At 45.9% G+C, this 27,522-nt stretch overlaps 2 protein-coding genes across 20 annotated transcripts in view; one reads left to right on the top strand and one right to left on the bottom strand.

Moving 5' to 3' along the window:
* The window catches only part of SFI1 (SFI1 centrin binding protein), a 97,513-nt gene extending 75,542 nt beyond the window's left edge, over positions 1–21,971 (bottom strand). For 8 of the 12 annotated variants that reach the window (XR_009730482.1, XM_061385440.1, XM_061385445.1 and 5 more), the window contains exons 1-4: positions 15,025–15,114; positions 13,118–13,247; positions 3,501–3,674; positions 1,975–2,046 (exon numbers count right to left, since the gene is read on the bottom strand). Coding sequence is in view for 11 of the 12 variants with exons in the window: in XM_061385440.1 (XP_061241424.1) it covers positions 1,975–2,046; positions 3,501–3,674; positions 13,118–13,140 (269 nt within the window). In the remaining variant the exon portion in view is untranslated. Of the gene's footprint in view, positions 1–1,974; positions 2,047–3,500; positions 3,675–13,117; positions 13,248–14,972; positions 15,115–21,741 lie in introns of those variants that run through there. The other 4 variants (XM_061385442.1, XM_061385443.1, XM_061385441.1 and 1 more) reach the window with 4 other exon arrangements.
* The window catches only part of EIF4ENIF1 (eukaryotic translation initiation factor 4E nuclear import factor 1), a 39,464-nt gene continuing 32,836 nt past the window's right edge, over positions 20,895–27,522 (top strand). For 4 of the 8 annotated variants that reach the window (XM_061385461.1, XM_061385460.1, XM_061385458.1 and 1 more), the window contains exons 1-2: positions 21,068–21,145; positions 22,067–22,186. In XM_061385461.1, the coding sequence (XP_061241445.1) occupies positions 22,094–22,186 (93 nt within the window). In that variant the 5' untranslated portion in view covers positions 21,068–21,145; positions 22,067–22,093. Of the gene's footprint in view, positions 20,964–21,067; positions 21,146–21,359; positions 21,443–21,517; positions 21,600–22,066; positions 22,187–27,522 lie in introns of those variants that run through there. The other 4 variants (XM_061385457.1, XM_061385459.1, XM_061385455.1 and 1 more) reach the window with 4 other exon arrangements.

Here is a 27,522-nt window from a genome sequence, read left to right as displayed (position 1 = left end):
ATGGAGTATTACTCAACTACAAAAAAGAATGCATTTGAGTCAGTTCTAATGAGGTGGATGAAATTGGAGCCTATTATACAGAGTGAAGTAAGTCAGAAAGAAAAACACCAATATAGTATATTAACACATATATATGGAATTTAAAAGATGGTAAAGACAACCCTATATGAAAGACACCAAGAGACACAGGTGTAAAGAACAGACATTTGGACTCTGTGAGAGAAGGCGAGGGTGGGGTGATTTGAGAGAATAGCACTGAAATATGTATATTATCATATGTGAAATAGATGACCAGTCCAAGTTCGATGCAGGAAGCAGGGCACTCAAAGCTGGTGTGCTGGGACAACCCAGAGGGATGGAATGGTGAGGGAGGTGGGAGGAGGGTTCAGGACAGGGGGACACATGTATACTCATGGCTGATTCACGTCAATGGACGGCAAAAACCACCACAACACTGTAAAGCAATTAGCCTCCAATTAAAATAAATAAAATTTTTTTAATCTAAAAAAAAAATTGGGAAAGGAATACAACAAGGCTGTATACTGTAACCCTGCTTATTTAATTTATATGCAGAGTACATCATGTGAAATAGATGTACTCTGATGAATCACAAGCTGAAATCAAGATGGCTGGGAGAAATATCAAGAACCTCAGATATGCAGATTATCCCACCCTAATGGAAGAAATCAAAGAGGAACTAAAGAGCCTCTTGATGAAAGCGTAAAAGGAGAGTGAAAAAGCTGACTTAAAATTCAACAACAACAAAAAAAGATTAGAGCATCCGGTCCCATCACTTCAAGGCAAACAGATGGAGAAAAAAATGGAAACAGTGGCAGACTTCATTTTCTTGGGCTCCAAAATCACTGCGGATGGTGACTGCAGCCATGAAATTAAAAGACACTTGCTCATTGTGAAAAAAGCTATGACAAACCTAGACAGCATATTAAAAAGCAGAGACATCACTTTACCAAAAAGGTCTGTCTTGTCAAAGTTATGGTTTTTCCAGTAGTCATGTATGGATGTTAGAATCGGACCATAAAGACGACTCAGTGCCAAAGAATTGATGTTTTTGAACTGTGGTGCTGGAGAAGACTCTTGAGAGTCCCTTGAACAGCAAGGAGATCAAACCAGTCAATCTTAAAGGAAATCAACCCTGAATGTTCACTGGAAGGAGTCATGCGGAAGCTGAAGCTCCAATACTTTGGCCACCTGAAGCAAAGAGCTGACTCGTTAGAAAAGACCCTGATGCTGGGAAAGACTGAAGGTGGGAGGAGAGAGGGGCGAGAGAGGACAAGATGCAAAGGATGGCATCACCGACACAACAGGCATGAGTTTGAGCAAGCTCTGGGAGATAGTGAAGGACAGGGAAGCCTGGTATGCTGCAGTCCACGAGGTCAAAAAGAGTTGGACATGATTTAGCAACAGAATAACAACAACAACATTCTCAATGGTTCTCAGTTCTCTGAAACATTCCCTACACTGGCCCCTCCTGCAGTGTCCTGACCCCAGTGTCTTCCCCGTGTGGTCCACTCTGAGCACTGCAGCCATAATGATCTTCACTAACACCCACAGCAGTAGGCGGCAGCCTAGACAAACTGAAGCTGTGGGACTTACACCTGACTATATTTCACGCCCCTTGACAGCGTCAACTTTTCCCTAGGTTCTGCCCCAGACCAAGTCAATCTGTTACTCTCAACAGGGACCTGAAAGAGCTCATTTGCTTCTCCAGGGCAAATACTTCTTCCCCGAGAGGGTCTTAGCTGTCCTAGTTTATTTGTGGTTCCTTTATAACATTCATTCAGTCAGACTAGTAAGTGTTAGGCTACCATTATATCATCCTCCCCTCCTGGCGGCCGGGGAGGAGCAGAGGGGGAATGAAACACACGCCAGGATGAAGGTTACACATGGGCTTCGTGCAAAACAGAAACCCAGGATGAAACTCGGGGGAAGTCTGGTGTTCTGAGCTAATACTACCTGGCTTTAGAGGGAAACACTCTTCCAAAAGTCATGCGAATCCACAAATGAAAGTACTTTCTGGCCACGCATCTGAAAGAAGGAGAGAAAGGACATACACATTTAAGAACTCCATCTGGTTTGTATCATCAATTTTCTGGAAAGGAGACGGAAATTTAATGGTCTCAGGGGGTGGGATGCTAGCGTGAGTCGAAGGTGAATCATAGATAATCCTGCATCAGACAGAAAAAAGGGAAATTTGCTGTATGGTACAGGGAACTCAGCCTGGGGCTCTGTGACAATCTAGAGGGGTGGGATGGGATGGGGTGGGAGGCCGTAGGGAAGTTCAAAAGGGAGGTGATAATATGGACACCTGTGGCTGATTCATGTTGATATATGGCAGAAACCAACACAATATTGTAAAGCCAATTATTCTGCATTAATATAAATTTTTAAAAAATAGCACAAGATGGGACAGATTTTAAAAGCTAAAATTGAGCAGATTATTTTTTAAAAACACTATTAATATACTCTGTCCATAAAGACTTCAGAATTGAGGAACAGGAAGTATACGCTAGTGCTTTTGTTCACATTCTTCTTGCCCGAAACACCTGGCAAAGGCCTGGCAAATGCTCGCTTACCCAACAAGGTTCATCTTCAATGCTCACTCCTATGTGAAGCTTTCCTGGGCTCTCCCCAACCAAACAGAGCAAGGAGCTTGGTACTCTCAGCCCTGCTCCAGCCCCCAGAGTAATGTTATGATGCAGAATCCCAGGAAACCGCTCACAGGGTGCCCATCATTCCCTCTGCACTCTGAGCCTGAGAGCAGGGACCGTGGCTCACAGTATCCCTAGCACGCTACCTGGAGCACACAGGAAGGTGAGCATGTCTTGGCCAGTTAACCTCCAGGTTCAGCCTGGAACACTCTCCCTCCTGCCCTTTACCTGCCTTAATCTTACTTATCCTTCAGGACTCAGCTAAACTCCACCTCTCCAGGAAGTCACTGCTGGCAATGCCGGGCTAGTGCACTGTTCTCGCCCCATGGGCCTGGGGACCACATCCGCCCTCCTCACAGCACTTACCACACTTCACTGTTGTGGCTTGTCTGCCAAGCCTACTTGACTTTACACTTCCGTGAGCTCTTGCACTAGGAATGTCATATTCACCTTATACGCTCAGCATCTAACACCACACCTGGCCAGGCAGGCACCTGATAACTTTTTGCTGAATAAACAAAAGGATGCCTTTCAAAGACCTAATCAAGAGTAGCAGAAAATGATCATTTTCTTGGATCACGTTTAGACTTTTTCTGGAAGACTCTTTATAGCTTACACATTGTGGGGCACAAGTGGAGACCATGAATGAAAACACTCAATGATGGCTTTTACATTTGCATATTCCCAAATATTCTGAGCATTCCATCATGGCGAACAGGCATTGCGGTCTCCAATTAACTGAGATAAGAGAATAAGACTCACCCCCTTGTTTTAACCAAAAAGGGGAACAATGACCAAGTCCCTGAGGCAGGGAACCCCTGGCAAGCTCACCTGACACGCAGTTCTCTTAGCCGGCCCCTTCGGGTCCAGGCCTGTGAGGGATGGTATTTCACTGGGTGACTGGCCCTAGATACCTCACTCCGGCTCCCAGAGAATGCAAAGGGCTTCTTTGTGGACAGTATCTTTGGAGAATAAGGTTTCTTTACTGCACTGTCCCTAAAAGACCTCAAATTTGAGGAGAAAAGGAGAGAACCAAATTATCTCTGCACGTGATGCAAATATCTTTAAACATACAAGTGAAATTAAAAAGATAAGCTCATCAAGACAGAAAGGTAATAACTCTACTTCAAGGACAATAAACTGCCCAATCTCTGACAAAAACACCCACCCCCCAGGCTTCCCTGGGGCCTCAGTGGTAAAGAATCCGCCTGCCAATGCAGGAGACATGGGTTTGGTCCCTGGTCCGGGAAGATCTCACATGCTGCAGAGCAACTAAGTCTGTTGTGCTCTAAAGCCCAGGAGCCACAACTACTGAAGCCCAAGCACCCTAGAGCCCATGCCTCACAAGAGAGGCCACTGCAAAGAGAAGGCTTTGCACCGCAATTACAGAATAGCCCTCGCTCACAGCAACTAGAGAAAAGCTCTTGTGCATCAACAAAGACCCAGTGCAGCCAAAAAATAAATAAAAATTATTAAAATAAACAACAAAAAAAAGAAATGCCCACCCCATCTGGAGGTGGGCACTACTAGATCAGCTCTAGGCAGAAGCTACAGAGCTGCAGGGCACCTTGGAGACCTCAGTCCTAACACATACTTCTTTAACGTGTCATTTAAGGGGAATCATTTTCAAGTTAGAAATAGGTTTCTTCATGCAGAAACAACTAGGAATGATTTCCAGGTTATGTGACTTTTACATCAATGTGAAACTACACACCTTGACCAAACACTAAATTTATGACTTTTAATCCCATTTTAGAAACATTAAGAGATTTTCTTATTGGTATGAACTCATGATTCTGGAAAATCCCATGGACAGAGGAGCCTCGAAGGCTGCAGTCCATGGGGTCTCGAAGAGTCGGACACGACTGAGCGACTTCCCTTTCACTTTTCACTTTCATGCATTGGAGAAGGAAATGGCAACCCACTCCAGTGTTCTTGCCTGGAGAATCCCAGGGACAGGGGAGCCTGGTGGGCTGCCGTCTACGGGGTCACACAGAGTCGGACACGACTGAAGCGACTTAGCAGCAGCAGCAGCAGCATGATTTTCAAAAACACGTGTCAGAGATCTGCCTGCAGGAAATATCTGGTGGCAACAACATCCCACCAGGAATGAGCAAACGTAGAGCTCAAATACTGTTTCTAAAATGTCACTGCCTACTAAGAGGAAGTGGCAGTGCCTGGAAATACGGCTGACTTTCAGATCTGAGACAAGAAAAATACAAGACAAGCTGCACTATCTTACTGGATCAGACAGTAAAGAAATGTTCAAAGAATGACAGGAGAATGTCAAAAGGACACAGGAACCAGCCGAAAAGGGCTCCCATTGGCCAAATCTGGGACAATTTTGGCAGTAACAGACTAAAACCCACTGAATAAAACAGGAATCCACAAATCCATACTGAAGTAAGTAAATGAGTAAATAAATAGATGAAGAAAAATGGGAAGCTCTACTCTGCAGTAGAATACAACTAATAAACTTTTAAGAACCATCACAGGAATAACTGACTCAGCTAAGAATCATCAATGGATGTAAAAACAAGTGGGTGCCAGTCTGATGAGAAATAGGCTATTAATGTAGTTTCAACGTATCTCCCCATAAAACACTTATTCACTTCTTTATAGTGGAGAAACCTGACAGATATCATCTATACCAAGTGATAAAAGTTAACATCAATGGTAATAGGACCAAATCTCCTGATATTGACGTACTGAGAACACAGCATCATTTCTGTGAAATTCTTGCCAAAAATACATAACTTGAATTCATCATGAAGAAACACTGAACAAATTCAAATATATGCATAAAAGGTAAGCTAAACTCTTCAAAAATGTTAGGTCATGGAAGATAAGGAAATATTGAGAAATATTTCCAAATTAAAGGGGACTAAAAAGACAAAATGAGGGACTTCCCTGGTGGTCCAGTGGCTAAGACTGTGCTCCTAATGCAGGGGGCCCAGGTTCAAACCCTGGTCAGGGAGTTAGATTCCACATGCTGCAACTAAGACCCAGCAGAGCCAAATAAATGAATAAATATTAAAAAGACAAAATGAAAAGGGAAGTTTTTCTTACATTTTGTTGTTTTCTTTCTGCTATAAATATCATTTTGGGGACAACTGACTTCAGTTTACTCACAAAGGGCCCAGGGGAGGGAGGAAACACATAGTTTGATTCTCATTGTTTGTGGTAAGTTCTATAAAGCCACCATAAGCACTGAGCTAGTGAATATACCGAACCACTGTCCCTACAGGAGAACACATAGTTAGCTTCCTGCCAGTCTTTAAAAGCATTCTCATGGGGACTTCCCTGGCAGTCTAGTGGTCAAGGCTCCACGTTGCCACTGCAGGGGGCGTAGGTTTGATCCCTGGTAATGGAACTAAGATCCTGCATGCCAAAAAAATATCATCAACTAATCAATACGGAGCCTTGTTTTCTGTGTGCCTGTGTTTAAAGACACCATACTTAATACATATGGAGAGTCTTTAACATTGAACTCACAGCCAACAGCCCTGTAACTCATGCTTGGACAAAGTGCATCTAACATACACTTTTTAAAAAAATTATTTCCAGCTGTGCTGGGTCTTCACTGCTGTGCATGGGCTTTCTCTAGTGGCAGCCAGCAGTGGCTCCTCTTCACTGCAGTGCACAGGCTTCTCCTAGCAGGGGTTTCTCTTATTATGGAGCACGGGCTCTAGAGCGTGGACTCAGTAGCTGGGGCGCACAGGCTTAGTCGCCCCGTGACACGTGGAATCTTCCCAGACTAGGATCAAATCTGTGGTCCCTGCACTGGCAGGCAGATTCTTAACCACTGGGCCACCAGGAAGGCCTACACTTTCTTTTTTATTTTTGGCCTCGTCTCAAGGCCTGATCTCAAGGCCACATCTCAAAGACCCTGATCCCGGCAAAGACTGAAGGCAGGAGGAGAAGGGGACGACAAGAGGATGAGATGGATGGATGGCATCACCGATTCAACGGACATGAGTTTGAGCAAACTCAAGGAGATGGTGAAAGAAAGGGAAGCCTGGCGTGCTGCTGTCCATAGGGTCGCGAAGAGTCGGACACGACTGAGCAAATGGACAACAAACAAGGCACGCGGGATCTTAGTTTCCCAACCAGGGATTGAACCCGCACCCCCAGCACTGAGAGAGTGGAGTCTTAACCTCTGAACCGCCAAAGAAGTCCCCTACATTTTCTTCCTAAGGTACATCACAGTCTTCCTGTACCAAGGAACACTGGACAGAACTTCAGTGCTCTGATTAGGGGCCACTTCAAACAGCAAAACTGTCAACAGAAAGCACAAACTGTGAAAAGATGGCAGTACACAGACTGGAGAAGGGTCCTCACCTACAGTATGAGCTGAAAGGAGAAGGCAGAGCGTGGCTGTGTTTGAGTCCAGCCAGAAGCATGTGTATCGGGGACTAAAATGCTTTGCCCCTCTGCACGTGTCTATAAATGACACAAAAACACTGAGAGGAGACAGACAGACGACGGAGATGCGGGGAGGAGAGAGACAGAACCAGATGAATGCGGTAAAAATGTCAACAGGAAAACCTGGGATGAGAAAGATATATAGTTCTTTGTCCCAATCTTGCAATGTTTCTCTAAATTTGAAATTATTTCAAAATAAAACATTAACAAAAAATTTTAAAATGAGGCTTTCATCCCACTCCTTTTACCATAAAAATAAAAGAGGCTCTAAAAATGTTAAGAGCTTATGAAACAGCAAACTCAAGGAAAAAGTGCTAGGTCAGTGCCCTTCTGAAGTCCTGTTACGTCATAAACAGGTCATCAGACGGGGAGGCCCACGCCTGAAGTCATCCCTGACCACTGCTCTCTCCTTTCATCAGACTCTGGGCTCCCCCTCACCAGCTAGTGAGTCAAGCAGCAATGAACTATTTGCAGCTCTGTAAGTTTAAAGATCATAAGGATACCAACTCTGGTGTAAGTGAAGTAGCCCCAGAAATCTAAGCTATTCTAACACCGAAAGGAAGAGATCACAAACTGAAGCCACAGATTTGTCTCCGTACATATATGCCTGTTTCCCATCACAAGGCCTCATGATGAAAGGAACCACTTTTATCTGCTAATATATACTCAGCCCCTAACACACTGCCAGGCACTCACAGTAGGTAGACATATAAAATGTGTTCACTTATGGAACAAAGGAAAGGCAGAAGGAAAGAAAGATGAAACAGAAGGTACTTCAAAAACAATACCAGAAACCCAACAATCATGAGGAACAGGGAGGAGCCTGGTTTAATTCAGAACACAGGAATACAATTGCTTTTTTTTAAAAAAAATGTCAATGGGAGGATGATGATTAGCCAAGAAACACAGAAAAACAGAAGTGAGGAGACAGAATCTGAAAATGTTCATTCAAAAGGGACAAGGAGAAAAGACAAAAACTCTAATTCAAAAAGACACATGTACCCCAATGGTCAAAGCAGCAATATTTACAATAGCCAAGACATGAAAGAAGCCTAAATGGCCATCGACAGATGAATAGGTAGACAAGATGTGGTACATATATACACAATGGAATATTAGTCATAAAAAATGAAATAATGCCATTTGCAGCAACATGGATGAACCTGGAGATTCTCATACTAAGTGAAGTGAGGCAGATAAAGAAATTATCATACAATATCACTCACATGGGGAATCTAAAATATGATATAAATGAACTTATTTACAAAACAGAAACAGATTCACAAATACAGAAAACTTGGTGTTACCAGAAGTGAAATGGATAAATTGCGAGTTTGGGAGTAACAGATACACACTACTATAAAATAAACAAGGACCCACTGTATATAGCACAGGGAACTATATTCAGTATCTTGTAATAACCTCCAAGGGAAAAGAATATGAAAAAGAACATATACATATGTGTAACTTAATCACTTTGCTGTACACCTGAAACACACACACCGCAAATCAACTATACTTTGACTTTTTTCGACTTTTTTAAAATTAAGAAAAATTTAAAAAACAAAACAGTGCCCAGGGGAAGGCATGCCCTGACCAATTCATTTAACTATTTACTTGGCAGGTGCTCCCTGCAGTGTTCGTTTATTCTCTCAGTATCAAGCACCTACTGTAATACGCTCAGCAACACAGTACAGCCTGGGGCTTGCTGTCGTTGCTGTTGTTCACTCAGTCGTGTCCGACACTCTTCAACCCCATGGACTGCAGCACGCCAGGCTTCCCTGTCCTTCAACATCTCCTGGAGCTGCTCAAACTCATGTGCATTGAGTCAGTGGTGCCATCCAACCATCTCATCCTCTGTGGCCCCCTTCTCCTCCTGCCTTCCGTCTTTCCCAGCATCAGGGTCTTTTCTAATGAGTCAGCTCTTTGCATCAAGTGGTCAAAGTATTGGAGCTTCAGAATCAGTCCTTCCAATGAATATTCAGGGTTGATTTCCTTTAGGAATGACTGGTTTGATCTCCTTGCAGTCCAAGGGACTCTCAAGAGTCTTCTCCAATATCACCAAAAGCAGCAATTCTTCGATGCTCAGCCTTCTTTATGGTCCAACCCTCAAATCCATACATGACTACTGGAAAAACCATAGCTTTGACTATGTGGACCTTTGTCAGCAAAGTAATTTCTCAGTTTTTTAATATGCTACAAAGACAAATGTGTATTCAGTGTGTTTCTCATGTCTTACAATGAGAAAACAAGAATATCGACAGCTTACAGCAAGCATAGGACACTGACACGCTCCCAGTATTTATCCTCTACTTGGCTGCACACATGGCTGCCCAGAATAAGGGCTACATTTCTGAGGCTCCCCTACTCCTACTTTCTAAAATTAAGTTCTAAGAGGATGTATAGGGGCTCATCAGGTGGCAGGTTCCTACGATCTGCCTTAAGGGCCAGCCAATGTACACTTTGTCTTCCTATTTTGCTCCTACCTGCTGCTCGGAATGGCTGCACGCTTGAACCGGAAGGATGAGGACCTTTCAGAGATGGCGGTGCGGACGGGGGAAGGTCCTGGGTCCATAAGAACCTTACTGAACATAATCATCGTAACCACCTGCCTCCAGACTTCCTATGTGTGAAAGGAAAATCACTTCCATCTTGTTTAGCATCCATTACTTTGGATTTCGGGCTTCCCAGGTGGCTCAGGGTAAAGAATCAACCTGCCAATGCAGGAGACATAGGTTCAATCCCTGGGTCAGGAAGATCTCCTGGAGAAGGAAATGGCAATCTGATCCAGTATTCTTCCCTGGAGAATCCCATGGACAGAGAAACCTGGTGGGCAACAGTCCATGGGGTTGCAAAGAGTTGGACACGACTCAGCAACTAAACAATAACAACAACTCTGGATTTCTTGAACCTGACCCAAACAACAGAGCTGGACAGCTGCAAACAGAGTATGAGGCATAGAGTGGTGAGAAATGAGGCTAGAAAACGGTCTGTGGAGACGCCTTGAAAGCCAAGTAAAGGAGCATGGACTGGAGCCCAAAGGCAACAAGAGTCACTGGAAAGTTCTAAGTAGGGAGGGGTAACACAGTCAGATTTGAATACTCTGCACTCATCCTGGAGGTAATATATCAACTATGTTTCCACACTGTGATTTCAAACTTCCTAAGAAAACTTCAGAATATAATATGGCTTCCTGCAGCAGGTAGGCATACACTGCTGGTTTCCCTAGTTATTTCTCATTGTAAACAAATTAACTGGTACTTCATGCACTGAAATGAATGGAAGTAATTGGCATGCTGACAGGTACATCAGTTTAGAAAGCACAAGCCCATCTCCAAAAGACTCAGGGCCCATTCTCTAAATTGAGGGTGTGGGTGAATCAGAAGTTCTACAGCCTTGTGAGAATTTACACTCTGGGTTCTAAGAGGGTCAGGGAATCGTAAGCCTTACAACTGGTTTAAGGCGACTGTGGAATAGTAATGCACCAAGGAGAATAACAAAGGGAAATGCAAACCCTTTAGGAAGGGAGGCACCTTCATAAACCTAGAGACAGTCCTGTAATGTACCGGGTCCAGCATACAAAGAAGCTCGACTCCGCGTAAGGTAACAGAAACAACAGATCCACACAGGCTTCAGATACTAAAGAGATGTGTATCTGTGTATGCTATACGTGTATATTCGCACACATACACATACACTTTTTATTCACTCAGAGAAAGTGTACTGGACACTTAAGAGTTTCTCAAGAGTTAATGGTGTATCAAGACGACAATGAGAATACCAATCATTAAATGCCACGAAAAAGGTAAACTTAGTGTGTTATGGGAACACCCACACTGGGTGCCTCATCCACACTGGGAGGGGAGGGGGAACAGGGTGGGAAGAGGCTTCCTAGAGACGATACTGGACCTGAGTTTGGAAGTATGAGTAGAAACTAGTCGGGAGTTGGGAACTGGAAATAGCTGGTGTGAATACTAGGTATGAGCAGTGTAGACGTTCAAGGAGAGTAAAGGAACGTCAAGGAGTCCTGCAGGACTCACACGGTGGATCTCAGACTGCTTTACAGCAGAATACCTAGGGAATCCATTCTCCTATCAAAGCTTCCCATCCTAAAGCTGCAGACTATTTGAGGAAACAGAGTTTCAATTTAAGGCCATGGTTAATTTGTTTCAGAAGCTAAAGGCAGGCAAGCCTGACAAGCTCTCTACGGATCACTGCTAAACACTGTCAGGGCATGGATTCAGCTTTTGAGGATGGATCCCTCAAAAGCTGTGAGATCAGCAGGGGTAGGACCTCAGAAGCTGTGCTGGGAGCTCCATGACCCTACTCCAAGAAAAACTTGATTAGAGCAGGGGGAGAAATTTGACTTACGTTGGACCAACCAGATTCATTCTCCTTGAACTGAATTTTGAGCTGAGACACAGTCTGTACAGGACATGGGGGCTGAAGTACAAAGATGGCACTACTCAGGAGGAAGGGACCAAACGCTACTGAATAGGTCTCTCCAGCTACGCTGGCTTCCACCTTGCCCAAGACCTAGTAGATTCTATTTAAAAAAAAAAAAACAAAGAAAGAAAGAAACTTCTGTATGGGGATTTCCCTGGTGGTTCAGTGGCTAAGACTCTGTGCTACCAATGCAGGGGGCCCGAGTTCAATCCCTGGTAAGGGACTTGGATCCTACACGCTGCAACTAAGACCCAGCATAGCCAAATAAATAAACAAAAACCTTCTGCATGTTAGTTAGGATGCAAGGTTGCTTGCTCCTTGGAAGGAAAGCTATAACGAGCCCAGACAGCGTATTAAAAAGCAGAGACATCACTTTGCCAACCAAGGTCCGTATAGTCAAAGCTATGGTTTTTCCAGCAGTCATGTACGGATGTGAGTACTGGACCATAAAGAAGGCTGAGTGCCAACGAATTGATGCTTTTGAATTGTGGTGCTGGAAAAGACTCTTAAGAATCCCTTGCACTGCAAGGAAATCAAACCAATCAATCTTAAAGGAAATCAACCCTGAATATTCATTGGAAGAACTGATGCTGAAGCTCCAATAGTTTGGCCACCTCATGCGAAGAGCCAACTCATTGGTAAAGACTATGATGCTGGGAAAGACTGAAGCCAAAAGGCATCTTGCAGGGAGGGAGCCAAGGGGATAAACAGTCTGGCCTCACTTTCCTCTCTCCTCACTATCTTCTACCAGGACCTCACTGGTCAAATTCAGTGGAAAGCCCTGGGTTATACTGAAGATAGCCAGCACAAAGAGGTAAATCCCTAGCTCACATACTTCCGAAGTCTGAACATGAGCCTTAAGACTAGAACTGGCAGCTCAAATTGCCAACTCTTCCTGCTTCTCTCAGTGTGCTGACCTGCGTACAGGGTCCCAGCCTTTGCAGCATGCAGACTGCAGCAGCTGCCACTATAACCTCAGCACCAGGTGGGTCTCACTCTTCAAAGCCTGTCCCAGCTTTAGAGGAAAACCTCTGATTGGCCCCATGCAGTCACATGCCCAGCCCTGAACCAGTCCCTCTGTCTTAAGGGGCAGGATACTCATGAAGGGCCAGGTGCAAGTCACCACTGTGAATCTGAGATTTGTTAGTAAATTGTAGTCTCTTGTAAATTCCCTTTTTCCTTGGCTAGCCAGAACTGAAGTCTCTTATTTTCAATCAAAAGAACCTTAGTGCAGGCTGAAAGCAGCCACGATCCAAAGGAGGAGAAGGAGAAAGCCAGCCTCAATATAACTTCTCAGGAATATCATCCTTATTTCTGCTCAAAGTAAGAATTTTAATGATGGATATCTCCACACACCCAAAATGGATTCTGACTGTAACATAAAGTACAAAATGTGCATTATACTCTATACCCTAGATGAGAGACCCAAAATATCAACAAAAAACTGTTACTCACTACTCCTGATTTTAGGAAAAAACTGCATTTTAAGAATTTATTATTTTCACACAAAAAATGTTTACAAGCTTTTAAATAAGCCATAATTTCACTTATCTTTTTTGTCAAGTCTCATCACTCACCTGGAGTCAACCTTCCTCTCCATTCTCTGCTTAATCTTTTTTTGCTGAAAATTCAACCAGTGGCTTGATGCACACTTTTCAGTAAGCAGATTCTTCACGAATCAAAAATTAGTGATCTGTGCATGGAATACTAGGAAAATTAGAAAATAAGACAAGCATTAATTCTCAGAAAAAATGATGGGATATACAAGAGAGGAAGAGTTGCAATAGTCCACTTGGTTCAGCATGCGCCTTCCCAGATGGCCCAGTGGTAAAGAATCCGCCTGCCAACGCAGGAGACTTGGGTTGCATCCCTAGGTTGGGAAGATCCCCTGGAGAAGGAAATGGCAACTCACTCCAGTACTCTGGCCTGGAAAATTCCATGGACAGAGGAGCCTGTCAAGCTACAGTCCACAGAGTTGCAAAGAGTCAGATACAACTGAGCAACTGAGGGCGTGCACAGGCACATACATTTGGTTCAACAGTGAATATTTGTTATTTAACGTAAACACTATTAACAACAAATTACCACATAACCACGTTGATGGGATGAGGAAAGAAAAACTGAGCTAAGTACTTATTTCCCATGAATAATGGTTGACACAAGGTGTAAATTTAACAAATCAAAAAATATCACCTATAAGGTTATTTACTTCCAATTTACAAGTAACATGAGGAAGAACAGTTAGAAGAATGCAAACTGGAACTGCAACCTGGAGACTATTTTCTAATATAAGCTTTCAATATTAATTTTCTTTTGGCCCTGCCAGGCGGCATATGGGATCTTAGTTCCTGGGCCAGGGAGGATGGAACCTGCACCCCGGAAACTGGAAACTGAGAATCTTAACCACTGAACTGCCAGGAAAGTCCCAATACTAATTTTTTAATACACATGTTAATTTGAAAAATGCAAATCCAAGAGTAACTTAAAGAAGTTTCTACAGTATTCTGCAGCTTCTAACAATAACTGAGAAATGAGATCTTGCTAAAGAAAAGCAAGGAAATACCTAAATTTATATGCCATGTTGCAGAATAAATTTCAACTACTTCTTCCAGGAAGCCTTCCATGAGACCTCCAAGCCTTATGCTTCTATGGCACTTAGGTGGGTACCATGCCACCTAGAAAGTCTAGATTAGAGTCAAAATAGCATTCATGGAGCGGGTACTCTGTCCCAGGTACAGTATCAATACTGAGCACGCTTCATTAACTAGTTGCTTTAACACAACCACCTCAGCAGATGGTAACCATCTTCATTTTATAGATGAAGGGCCCACATCATCACTAAGTGGTACAGCTGGGGCTGGTACACAGGGACCTAACACCATTCGCTCAACAAATATTTACTATAATCCAGAGGCTAACAATAAACCTGAACTGCCTCCCATCAGATAAAAACAGCACCACGAGGCTTCCCTGGTGGTCCAGTGGTTAAGAATCGGCGTCCCAATGCAGAGGACCTGGGTTCCATCCCTGGCCAGGGAATTAAGATACCACATGCCACCAGGCAACCATAGAAAGCTCGAGCGCTGCAACGAAGACTCAGTGCAAACAAAAATAAACAAGTAAATTAGTTTGAACTAAAAAAAAAAAAAGCACTAATCTCCCACTTGCGGGTGTTCGCCCAATTGGCCCTCGGGGCTCTGGTGTGGCCCCTAAGTTCTGCAAACTCTCCCTGTTCGCTCGGCCACACAGCAGGGAATTCGAATTCGCGCGCACCAATGAGCCCAGCACCGACGCGGCACTCGTACCCGCCCGGGTTCACCTGACGCGCGGGGAGGACGCGGGGCGAGAAGCGACGACGCCGGGCGCCGTCCTGCGCGCCCTTTCCACTCGCCTACCCTCTCCCACTTCAGCCCTGCGGGGAGGCAGCATCACCTGCACTTCCAGAGGAGGAGGAAGCGGACGCGCCCACAGAGTAGTCACCGACCTGGCTCGGAGGGACGTGCGCTCGCCTCTAGGCTCCGCCGCAGAGGCCGAGCCTTCCCGCCTCAGACAAGTCTCGGGAGATACCGCCCCAACCCCTCGGGCCGTCACGGCCCGTGCCCGCCACCCCCTCGCTTCCCGCGCCTCAGGACGCAAGTCTCGCGCCGGCCCCGCCCCCCGTCTCCACGGCAACACTGCGTGCGTGAGGGACGCCCCGCCCGGGACCCGGAGTTCGCGCAGCCTCAGTGCGGCAGAGGACGCGCCCACCCCCACCCGCCAACGCCACCTCTCAGCATCCGAAATGCGAGTTAGCCGTGAGGTGCGTGGAGAGACGCACCTGCCTCGGGCGGCCCCACGGAGGCCTCGGTGCCTCTGTGGCTTGCTCGCTTCTCTCAGAGCTCAGCTTTCTACCGCTTTTGGACAGGAGCGGTGGGAGCTGTTTCACTTGCTTTACGACATCGATGTTGGTTTGAACCTGTTTTGAGTGGATTCCCGAGTTACACTTCGCGGGGCAGGCACTAGAGATGAGCGAAGCTCCTGCGTGGAGGCCGGCGGGGGGGGGACCGAGGTCGTCCTTCAGCCACCTCCGGCCTCGCGCGTGATGGGCGGCACTGTTCCACGGTTCCCGGGGAGCAGTGAGCCGGTACCGAAGCGCGCGCGTGCGTGCAGTGGGGAGATTGTCAGCGAGGACTGCGTGGGTGAGGGCACATGGTTGCCCAGCCGGGGAATTGAGATTATCCCAGGTTGATATCGTCTCTTAACCATTACTTTTAAAACGTAACTAACAAGCATTAATTATTAGTATCCCATAAACAGCCGTTAATTTTAAAATTTCGGCCCACTCATTATCTTTTTAACATGGGGATGGGAGACGTTAGGTAGGGCATTATTTTTTAATTGAAGAATAGTTTATTTACAGTGTTAATAGTGTCAGGTGTACAGAGAAATGATTCAGGTATATATTTTCAGATTCTTTTTCATTATAGGTCATTAAGGTAGGGCATTTTTGAATCCTTTCCTTCTGTGTTTTGTAAAACATTTAAAGCACCTGAGATTTCTGGTGGAGCGCGAAAAACAAAGGCTAGCATTATGAATATAAATACTTGAGACATGTTACGTTAAAAACATGAGGAAAAATAAGTTGAGTGCTTTGGGATTAGAATCACAGGTAATTTGCATTTTTGCTCTATTTTCTACTTATGTCAGTTTTTGTAATTAAAAGTGTTTAAAAGGAGAAGGTCCACTTTAGCGGGACATGGGAAAATCTTTTTATCTGATGTGGCCAAGTACTTTTTAAAATAATTTAGTGACTTTCAAAAATCTTAATTAACATGGTAACTAGTATTTACTTACTGTAAAGTTACTTTTATAAGTATGAATATTTATGTAAATAATGTTTATACAAATTACAACTATCCAGGAAGATAAATCAGTAAGTATGCTTTTTAAATGATTTACTAATATTTTTTCATATGCATTTACCACCGTTGGTTTTGACTGATTTATGAAGGAATTAAAGCCATTTCTATTTGAATTATAATAAAATAATTAGTCCTCTTGGGAAGGATTAATCAGAATAACAAGAGATAGTGCAACAGCACTTGGTGGTGTCAGACTCTTTTAAGTACTTTGCATATATAAAGTCAAAGATGTAAGGTGCCAGGAAGGGTTTGTTGCTGCTGCTGCTGCTGCTAAGTTGCTTCAGTCGTGTCCAACTGTGCCACCCAATGGATGGCAGCCCACCAGCCTCCCCTGTCCCTGGGATTCTCCAGGCAAGAACACTGGAGTGGGTTGCCATTTCCTTCTCCAATGCATGAAAGTGAAAAGTGAAAGTGAAGTCGCTCAGTCGTGTTCGACTCTTCGTGACCCCATGGACTGCAGCCTACCAGGCTCCTCTGTCCGTGGGATTTTCCAGGCAAGAATACTGGAGTGGGGTGCCACTGCCTTCTCCAGGAAGGGTTTAGGCTCTGCAAATAACTTGCTGTATGGTCTTCCAGAAGTCCCTTAATAATGCCTTTGTAATCCCCGAGTACTACAAAATCACTGCAGATGGTGACTGCAGCCATGAAATAAAAAGACGCTTACTCCTTGGAAGAAAAGCTATGACCAACCTAGATAGCATATTGAAAAGCAGAGACATTACTTTGCCAACAAAGGTCCGTCTAGTCAAGGCTATGGTTTTTCCAGTGGTCATGTATGGATGTGAGAGTTGGACTGTGAAGAAAGCTGAGCCCCGAAAAATTGATGCTTTTGAACTGTGGTGTTGGAGAAGACTCTTGAGAGTCCCTTGGACTGCAAGGAGATCAACCAGTCCATCCTAAAGGAAAGCAGTCCTGAATGTTCATTGGAAGGACTGATGCTAAAGCTGAAACTCCAATACTTTGGTCACCTGATGCAGAGAGCTGACTCATTTGAAGAGACCCTGATGCTGGAAAAGATTGAAGGTGAGAGGAGAAGGGGACGACAGAGGATGAGATGGTTGGATGGCATCACCGACTCAATGGACATGAGTTTGAGTAGGCTCCAGGAGTTGGTGATGGACAGGGAGGCCTGGCATGCTGCAGTCCATGGGGTTGCAAAGAGTTGGACATGACTGAGCAACTGAACTGAATCCTTGAGTACATGATGCCACAGCTGTGAAACTGTTCAAATCCTATTTTCTTGGAACTAGGGAGTACCCTTGGAGACAGAAAAGCTGATTAGGAAAAAGCCCATTTAGAAAGGTGGAGAGCAGTGGAGATGTAATCCCAACTTTATGAGTTGAAGCTGCTCTCAAAATTTCTAGGTTTCTAATTTCCATTTGCTTTTGTGCTGTTCTTGAACTGCTCATTTCCCCAACGGACTATAAAACAAGAATTTGAACCTAAACCAAGATTTTACAAATAATCTATAAGTAGAATAAATCATTTATCTCTTTCTTACTCTCTCAAAGGGATTTCCCATACTGATGCTTGAAAATTCATTTTAGTTGTAAAGGAGGCATTTGGAATTACAAATTATCATTTCTGCCAAAGAGAATAGCATTCAAAAGCTACAATGAAACAAAGATTTGCAAGCATCTAGCTTTACGTGCGGAGAAGGCAATGGCACGCCACTCCAGTACTCTTGCCTGGAAAATCCCATGGATGGAGGAGCCTGGTAGGCTGCAGTCCATGGGGTCGCTAGGAGTCAGACACGACTGAGCGACTTCACTTTCACTTTTCACTTTCATGCATTGGAGAAGGAAATGGCAACCTACTCCAGTGTTCTTGCCTGGAGAATCCCAGGGACGGGGAGCCTGGTGGGCTGCCGTCTATGGGGTCGCACAGCAGCAGCAGCTTTACATGACAGGTGAAAGGAGCTCACAGATGGCTCTCCTTTAGTAAAAGATTGCCTTTATTCCTAGGTAATAATTGTCTCCTTTAATAAGGATAAATTAAGGCTCTGAGAGGTAAAAAGTAAATTGAACAAGATTCTACAATACATTAAAGAAGAGCCCGGCGGAGGAAGAGTACATTCTCACTAGGATAGATCGGAGGACCAGGCCTCTAGCATAATAGCTACCGTGCCTGGAGCACATTTCATATATGACTTGTAATATGCCTGCAAATTCTGTGACACTCTTCCTATATAAAGGTGTAGTCTAAGTCCTCTTCCCTTAAATACAGGCCTGGCTTAGTGACTCCTATCTAAAGACTAGAATGTGGGATGTGGGGACGTCTCTGGTTGTCCAGTGGTTACTACTTTGCCTTCCAATGCAGAGGTTAGTGGTTCAATCCCTGGTTGTGGAGCTAAGATCTCACATGCCTCTTGGCTAAAAAAAAAAAAATATATATATATATAAAAGGGAAGCAATACTGTAACAAAGTCAATGAAGCCTTTAAAAACAGTCCACATCAAAAAATCTTAAAAAAAAAAAAGACTGGTATGGGGCAGAACATACAATGAGTGACTTGGAAGCTAGGCTAGACAGTTTACGACTGTCTGGCCCTCTCCTACCTGGACATTTGCTCTGGGAATCTAGCCAGTAGTGTGAGGGAGCTCAGGCCACGCAAGAGACCAGGTGTTAAGTGTTAGAGCCAATAGCTTCATTGGTTCCAGCTGACAGCCACCACCAACCGTCAACCACGTTAGTGAGCCATTTGGTGTTCCTAGTGCCCAACCTCGGAGAAAGCAATGGCAACCCACTCCAGTACTCTTGCCTCGAAAATCCCATGGACGGAGGAGCCTGGTAGGCTGCAGTCCATGAGGTCCCTAAGAGTTGGACACGACTGAGCGACTTCACTTTCACTTTTCACTTTCATGCATTGGAGAAAGAAATGGCAACCCACTCCAGTGTTCTTGCCTGGAGAATCCCAGGGACGGGGAGCCTGGTGGGCTGCCGTCTATGGGGTCGCAGAGAGTTGGATACGACTGAAGCGACTTAGCAGCAGCAGTAGCAGTGCCCAACCTTACAGCTGAAGCCGAAGGGAGTAGAGACCAGCTGTCCCAGCTAGAACCACCCCAAATTGCAGATTTGGTGTAAAGTAAATGTTGGTTTAAGCCACTGAATTCTGGGATTGTTTGTTAAACAGCAAAAGATAACCAGAAGAGTGTTTTTAATGTTATCTCTAATTCCCACTACAAGCCTGAAAAGTAGGTACTGCTATTTCTTTTTGATAGATGAGTAAACAGGTTCCAAAGGTAAAGTAACTATGGTTTCACACTGTGAGGGTCAGGATTTAAGAGCTTCAAAAAAAAAAAAAAAAAGGCCTGCTCCACTTCTCCATAGTGGCTTGCGGATAGAAGACTGTAAAAAAACACATTTTACCCAATAGACAAAAATAAAAAGTTTTCATAATTGTTTTCTCTGCTAAGACTCAGGACGGGAACTCAAGAGCTCAGTCACTGCCCAATGGGCTGATTTCACAACTGAAGCTTAAAGAAAGCAGGCTCATTGAAAGATATGTAGATTTCGCTATCCTTCCACGAGAAAAATTACGTTTCCCTCCACAGTCACGTATCATTTCACGGTCCCACGAGGCAGAAACGAGCTCGTGAAATTCCTGCAGACCAGGCTCACACGCGATCTCCGTTAAACCTTTCCTCCCAGCACGGCAGTTACTCTCATTGCTCACAGATGAGGGGAATCATATTGATATTTTTGCCTCTCTGTGGCCCTGTCTGCCGGTTCCAGCACTACGTACTAAGCGCTTGACATCTGCAATCTCATTTTCAGCCAAAAGCTCTTGCACTTCCCCTTCCCGTGCAGACTAAGGAAAGATTCAGGTTACGGGGCGGGAAAGAACATTTCAATGAATGTGTCAGTCGCCCGTAGCTCATTCAGAAGCAACCGTGGCAGTTTTAACACAGCAACGTGTAATCTCGCTTCTTCCTCACACACATACATCATTTACAGTAAGAAGAGCGGAATTCAGTCAGAGCTTTGCCCAACATCACACCACCAGTTAAAAAAAAAAAGTCGAGGTTCGAACACACTCCGGAAGGCTCCAAGCCCCCAGGTTCGCCTAAAACAGAATCCCGCTGCCGAAGCCCCAGGGTTCTCCGCCTAGAACGGATCGTGCAAACGCAGCAGCCGCCGCGTTCCCAGGTTGCGGCCCCCCGATCCACTTCCCGGCCCCAGTTGTCTTCCTCGGACGGCCGCCGGGCGGTGATGGTGGGCTCCAAGCTCCGCCCGTCCCGTCCTCCCCGGCCGCCCCGCCCCGAAGCGCGCGTGGGAACGCGGCGTCCTCCCCGGGGCTGCCCGCGACGACTGCCTGCGCGCATCCGGGAGGGCTCTCCCGGCCCCCGGCCCGGTCTCCACCCGCCGCCGCCATCGCCTCCCGGCCTCCGCCTCCCCGCCGCCGGGCGCACGCAGGGGCCGGCGCCCTGGGAGCGCGCCGCCGTGTTTCCCTTTTCCGGCCGGCACCGCCGCGGACACCTCACATCCGGGCGCGCGGCGGCGAAGGCGGTGCTGGGGCCCGGGTGCGTGGAGGGAGTTATTAAGGGGGAGGGGGCCGGGGAGGAGGGGCGGAGGGCTGGGCCGCGGTTACGGCGGCTGAAGGGAGACAGCCCGGGCGGGTGGGGGGGGCAAGAGCGAAGGCCGCGCGGAGCAGCTCTCGGGCCGGCGCGGGCGGCGGGGAGGGGAGCGGCGGCCGAGGCAACCAGTAAGGGCCGGGCGGCAGCGGCGGGGTCCGGGGCTCCGCGCGCCTGGGCCCGCGGGGAGAGAAGGGGCGCGGGCGCGCTGAGCCCCGGGGTCGCGTGCGTGAGCGCGAGCGCCGAGGCGCGCGCGGGGGGCGGGCAGGGACCGGAGGCCAGCGGGGCGGCTGGCGGGCAGCGGGCGGGCTGGCGGGGCCCGAGCCGCCGGGCCGGGGCGGACGGCGGCGGGCCTGCGCCGGCTCCAGCTTGGAGCACCGGGGCTGGGGGATTCGGCCCTCCCGCTCCCTCTGGCCCGCCTCCCCTCAGTGAGTACTGTCCCCGCCCTTCCTCCGAAGGCGGCTGCTGGGCCAGGGCCTGCGCGAGAGGCCGGGGGTTGGGGTCGCCGCCCCGGGAAGCCGAGTTTTGGATCTGAAGCCGGCGCTCGCCCCTTCCTTGGCACGGGCGCCTCTGACATGTCCACAGGTGCGGCGGGCCGGGCGAGGGGAGCTGTGGCCCCGTCCCCAGTCCCCTGCCTCCGGTAACAAGGGGCAGCTGGCGCCGTCCATTGGCAAGTGACAGGCACTTTACCACTGCTCCGCTTCCCCGATCCCAGCCCGTCTCCTACCTGCCCCCACTTCGGAAAACTTCCCCACTCCGCCGGACGGCCCTCACGAGTGGCAGCGACCAGGCTTGGTTTCTTTTTATATTAAAGCTGCTTAGAGGCTGTCCCCTGATCTGGGCACGTTCCACTTCTGCTTTCCTTACCCTGTTGATGCTTAGAGCTCTTTACTATAAGAGATATCCAAGTACCAGTGGTTTTGTTTCCACTGGGTTCTGGTTTACAGAAAGGGTTTTTTAAAGGGAGTCCGAGATCATTTCAGTTTCTTAAACAGTGAGGACTCTTTAAAATTTATTGTTCTCGGTGACAGTTTTGTGCTGATTTCTTACAGGTGCAAAAAACTGTCAACCAAGGAGCCATGGATAGAAGTGTGGGTGAAACAGAAAATGGAGATGCTTTTCTCGACCTGAAGAAGCAACCCGCTTCCAGATCCCCCCATCGCTATACAAAAGTAGGCTTTGTTACTAATGAAATAGTGTTTCTTTATAGGTGAGGTGATAAGTAACATTGTGCAGAAACTTCATTAGTATTGTTTAAAGAGGTAGTCTCATTCTGACTATGTGGACTAAATATTAACTAGATTTAGTAAAACATTGCTTTGAACTTTTTTTCTGAAAGTACAAACACCCAGACTTTAAAATTTGCCCCTAAGTAGGCTTCCACTGAGGAGAAGGCAATGGCACCCCACTCCAGTACTCTTGCCTGGAAAATCCCATGGACGGAGGAGCCTGGAAAGCTGCAGTCCATGGGGTCGCTGAGGGTCCGACATGACTGAGCGACTTCACTTTCACTTTTCACTTTCATGCATTGGAGAAGGAAATGGCAACCCACTCCAGTGTTCCTGCCTGGAGAATCCCAGGGACCCGGGAGCCTAGTGGGCTGCTGTCTATGGGGTCGCACAGAGTCAGACACAACTGAAGTGACTTAGCAGCAGCAGCAGGCTTCCACTGAAGGCTCAGATCCTCCCTGTGTGAATTTGTGGATCGGAATATGTTGGCACTTCCCTGGTGACTCAGTGGTACAGAATCTGCCTGCCAACGCAGGAGACCAGGTTTCGATCCCTGAGTCGGAAAGATCCCCTGGAGAAGGAAATGGCAACCCACTCCAGTAATCTTGCCTGGATAATCCCATGGACAGAGGAGCCTGGCCAGCTACCATCCATGGGCTCTCGAAGAGTCGGACAGGACTTAGCAACTAAACAACAGCAACAAATGTGTTGGCGCACACTCTGTGTAACAGCTGTGCGACTGGTGCGTTACTACTGATTTACAGGCCGTAGAGTAAGGATTCCAGCTCTGCGATGCCTCACAGACATCAGTGTCCTCTGTTGATGTTTCATTGAGAGGTGAACTCACAGGAGTACTCTTTGGTGTGCCTTCCTAGGGTAACCAGATTTTTTAATTGTTTTTACGTGCTGTTATAAAATGGATATGGACTCAAGAAAGTAAGACTTTAATCATATTTCCCTTAGCTGAAGACTTGAGGTGATTTCAGTTCCTTTAGATACCTGCTTTTCCTGAGGTGGTTGGGGGAGGAATCACCTCAAGGTCATGTGTTTATTGAAGCTATTGCTTCACTGTCCTGTGGACTGCTGACCATTTCTGAAGCAGTTGACGAGAGCATTGAATTCTTTCCTAGTTCCCTGAAATGTGCTTGGGACTGTTGGTGGGAAGGGTTATGCCCCAGTTGGGCCTTGTATCTTACTTCCCTTGTATGAGCCCAATCAAGGACTCTAATGTGGTTGTTGTCCCAGGCTTCCCAGGATGCTGGCTGGTTCGTGTTTTAAACTCGGGCCTTCTGTGTGCACTGATTCTGCTTCTTTTAACCAGCTTGTGTGTGCAGTGATGCTGCTACTTTTAACTAGCTAATTTTAATTCTCTAAAAATGAATATTACTCCAGTAACACTGGGTACTTTAACTACTTGATAAAGTACCCAATGTTATTGGAGTAACATTCATTTTTAGCATTAAAAAAAAAAAAACTTGAGGACAAGAGTGTTTTCACTTGTTAAAGGTTTTTGGTCAGCTTCTATCTTAAGCCAGTCTGTTTTGGCATAACAGAATATGCAGCGATAGAAAGCACGTGACTTCTTCATTCAGGTTTGCTTTTCCCAAATATAGTTTGTCTCAAACCTAAGAGTGCTTGAGTAGTATTTCACAACTTAAACTCGTTACCTAAAATGTGGACAAGTGAAATCTGAATGGAGAAAGGCTTATTAAAAGAAAGGAAAGTGCTTTTATAAACTCATGTGAATTCAGGTCTCCCGGTTCTTTTTGAGTGAAAGTTCTGACTGGTGCATTATGTTGTAGAATCCAGGCATAGAGGCTGTTGAATTACTTTCACACCCTGATTAGAGGGTAAGGTGTATATTTCATTTTTTAATGCATATCTATCTTTATGAATAAGTCATTTTTTAGGAAGATACTATTAATCTGTTAGTGTAGAATTTATGAATGTCTACAATGTCTACAGTAAAGATTAAGAAACTCAGTATTGCCTGTATTTGGCAGTCTAGCCTCAGAATTCTGCCTCAGTTAAATAAATGTGCCTTAAAGAAATTTTTTCGGTTCATGACCATTTAGATTCAACGGTCTCTACGCAGGTTAGTTAGAAATAGTTGTACTTTGCGGCTCATTTAAGAGTTTTTAGTTAATGACAATTACAGGGGCTTCCAGGTGGCGCTGGTGGTAAAGCATCTGCCTGCCGTTCAGAAGATGCAAGAGACATGTGTTCGATCCCTAGAGTAGGAAATGGCACCCCAGTCCAGTATTCTTGCCTGGAAAATTCCATGCACAGAGGAGCCTGGCAGGCTTTGCAGTCCATGGGGCTGCAGAGAGGTGGACAGGACTGAGCACACACACACACACACACAGTTTTAGGGTGGCAACTGGGTATTGTCGGGGTGTTAGGTTAGTGTTTCCATGTACATGTTTCTCAACACTCTGGTAATTTCATGTGGGATTTGAGGCAAACTAAGCCTTTTTTCTTTTGAAGGAAGTTTAAAACAGTTCTGTGTTCTGAGCACTATAGTAAATGGTCTGTTGATTCTACTCCTGGAATGATATTTGAGCCATCCTCCTCCCTATCTACTTATTGGGACCAAACTGTTGGAATAAACAAAGCATTTAGTGATGTTTCTGCCTCTCTTTAACCAACTCTTTTAATGAGACTTTTTAACCAACTCTCAGGTGGGGCCCATTCTGCTGGCCCACTGACCATGCTTTGAGTAACAAGGCTCTCATCTTCCGTGGGGAACTTGAAATGTGGTGTTGATGTTGTCAAGGGACTCAGGTGCATAGTTACTCCTCAGGGTTCAGTTACTGTCTGCTGTGCCTCTATGAATGTCTCAGGAACTCATGTAAGAGTCACACTGGGAATTTTCAGGCCTCCTCCTAAGCCTCAGTGATTATTAATTTGGATGGTTATAAGTAGACTTATTATATCACTTGCTATTTTGAGGGTTTTGAGCCCTTAATGTGTAAACCTACTGAGGTCCATTTTGCTAGATTGGCATTTTCCTAAGATCAAAAGCTATGATTTGGTAGTATTTAAATGGTGCTTTTTTTTTTTTTTTTTTAAGTGAGTGCATTATGTTTAAGGACTTTGGGAAGTTATAGAGTGGGATCCCACATCAAAAGTCATGGATTAAAAATAGTTTAGACAATGGTTCTCAAAGTGTGTTGCTTGAAGTAACGTTTAGTGAAAACTAAAAGTGTTAGCTGCTCAGTCATGTCTGACTCTTTGCCACCCCATGGACTTTAGCCTGTCAGGCTCCTCTATGGAATTCTCCAGGCAAGAATAATGGAGTGGGTAGCCATTTCCTTCTCTGGGGAATCTTCCCAACCCAGGGTTTGAACCTAGGTCTCCTGCATTGTAGGCAGATTCTCTGCCATCTGAGCCACCAGGGAAGCCATGGTTTAGTATCATCTGGTAAACTGTTAGAAATACAAAATCTCAGGCCCCATCTCATAGGCATTGAATCAAACTCTAGGGGTAGGGCCAGCCATGTCTGGCTGAATAACAAGCAATTCAGAGAATTCTGACTCAGATTCAGGTTTGAGAACCATCCGTTTAGAAAACAGGAGGTAGTGAGGCTCACGAGTGGGAAAAGCTGGGGACCCGTTAGCTGCTGCTTACCTTCTTCAGAGGCCCTTTTACCAGCTCTTGAGATGTAGTACCTGCTCTTCAGTTAGTGGTAGCATCTTTTGCCTGAAACACAGAATAGAAATGCTTGGGACTATCTCACTGTTCAGATCCTTGGTTTTTTTTTTTCTTCAGGTGAATAAACTGATTCTCTTAGATCGGAGTATTACACGCTTTGTACTATTCCTCTTTTGCTCCTGTAGCTTGCCACAGACTCCTTAATGAATGCTGTCACCTGCCAGTTGGACAGGGAATAAAAGCAGAGGACACTTAGAATATTCAGCTTGATACTGACCAATGTTAAGCCTGCATGTTAAATCTACCACCTGAAAAATAAGTGTTGGATTATCTGAGTTTCCTGTGTGCTCTTCATTGCCTTGACTAGTTATAAACCGGCACCCTTTTGTCAGGGTAAGGATCCTTAAAGGGAACCACGCTGATCTGTGGCTGAGGGGCAGTTGGTTACGGTGCTGCAGCCGCGTTGATGTCTCTGTTTTGCGTTTTGCTCTGTTTGTTTCTGTGTGCGGTGCGACAGCCGCGTTGGTGTCTCTGTTTTGCGTTTTGCTCTGTTTGCTTCTGTGTGCGTGTGCGCGTTTGTCTTGCCATGCCGCATGGCTTGCAGGATATTAGTTTCCCAACCAGGGATTGAACCTGGGCCCCAGCAGTGAAAGTGCTGACTGCCAGGGAAAATCATTAAGAAAACAGACAAGCAACTGAAGTGGACTGCTTTGAGTAATCATTCTGGCCTTCTTAGAATCAGTTGCGAGACTTGAAGTCAAGCCTTTGAGAATACTGTTTGATTTAAAGTCTAGGTTGAAATCAGTAGTCAGATAGTCAAGTCTTTACTATACCGAGATCTCGTTCAACAACTTCATGGGTGCCTCATAAATTGAGTTAATAGGTGGCATTTCAGTGAGGCACTAAGCTACAAACTTTTAAGCCAACATAAAAATAGGGGTGCTTGTTTATATTGGGGAAGGCAGATTTACGGTACAAAAAAATCACGATACCATGTTAAAGTTTCTGCTGTCCAGAAAACCTAACTGGAAGTTCTTAGAGGGGGCTGACTGATACCACTGCAGACACTGTCTTGCTAGTGCTCTTTCCTACCTGTTTCAATTCTGAATCATCTGGAAAAAGTCAGGATTCACGGTTCCCTGCCCCCTTGGGTATCCTCTCCTTGCTCGTGGTGGGAACTTCTGGCTAGATAAGGAGCCAGTCATTTCACAATGGGAACTTGGGACATAGACATCTGTGGGCAGGGCCTTTGATTCAGGAAAGGTTCTCTGAGAGGAGCTGGCCCAGGGGAAGCCTGTGCAGGGAGCTGGCAGTTTGTTCAGGGCTCCTCGTGGTCTCAGTGGACGGAGACAAACCCAGCACTGATGACAGAGCTGCTGGGAGGGCTTGGGTGTCTTCCTTCATCCTCTGGGAGAATCAGTGGAGAGAACAGGGAGCCGCCAAAACCCGCTGCCTGGTTTGGTATCCCCACTCTGCCACTCACTTAACCTGTGTTGCCTTCAGCCATATTCTCACCTCTCTGACTCTCATCCTTGTCCTCTGTGAAATGCAGATAGAACAGTGTCTACCCCATAGGACTTTTGCGGAGAATAAATGAGAAAATGGATGTCAAGTGCTTAGAAAAG

The sequence above is a fragment of the Bos javanicus genome, chromosome 17, assembly GCF_032452875.1.
Source record: "Bos javanicus breed banteng chromosome 17, ARS-OSU_banteng_1.0, whole genome shotgun sequence".
In the NCBI taxonomy this organism is placed as follows: Eukaryota; Metazoa; Chordata; class Mammalia; order Artiodactyla; family Bovidae; genus Bos; species Bos javanicus.
This window is presented reverse-complemented; position numbering and strand designations above follow the sequence as displayed.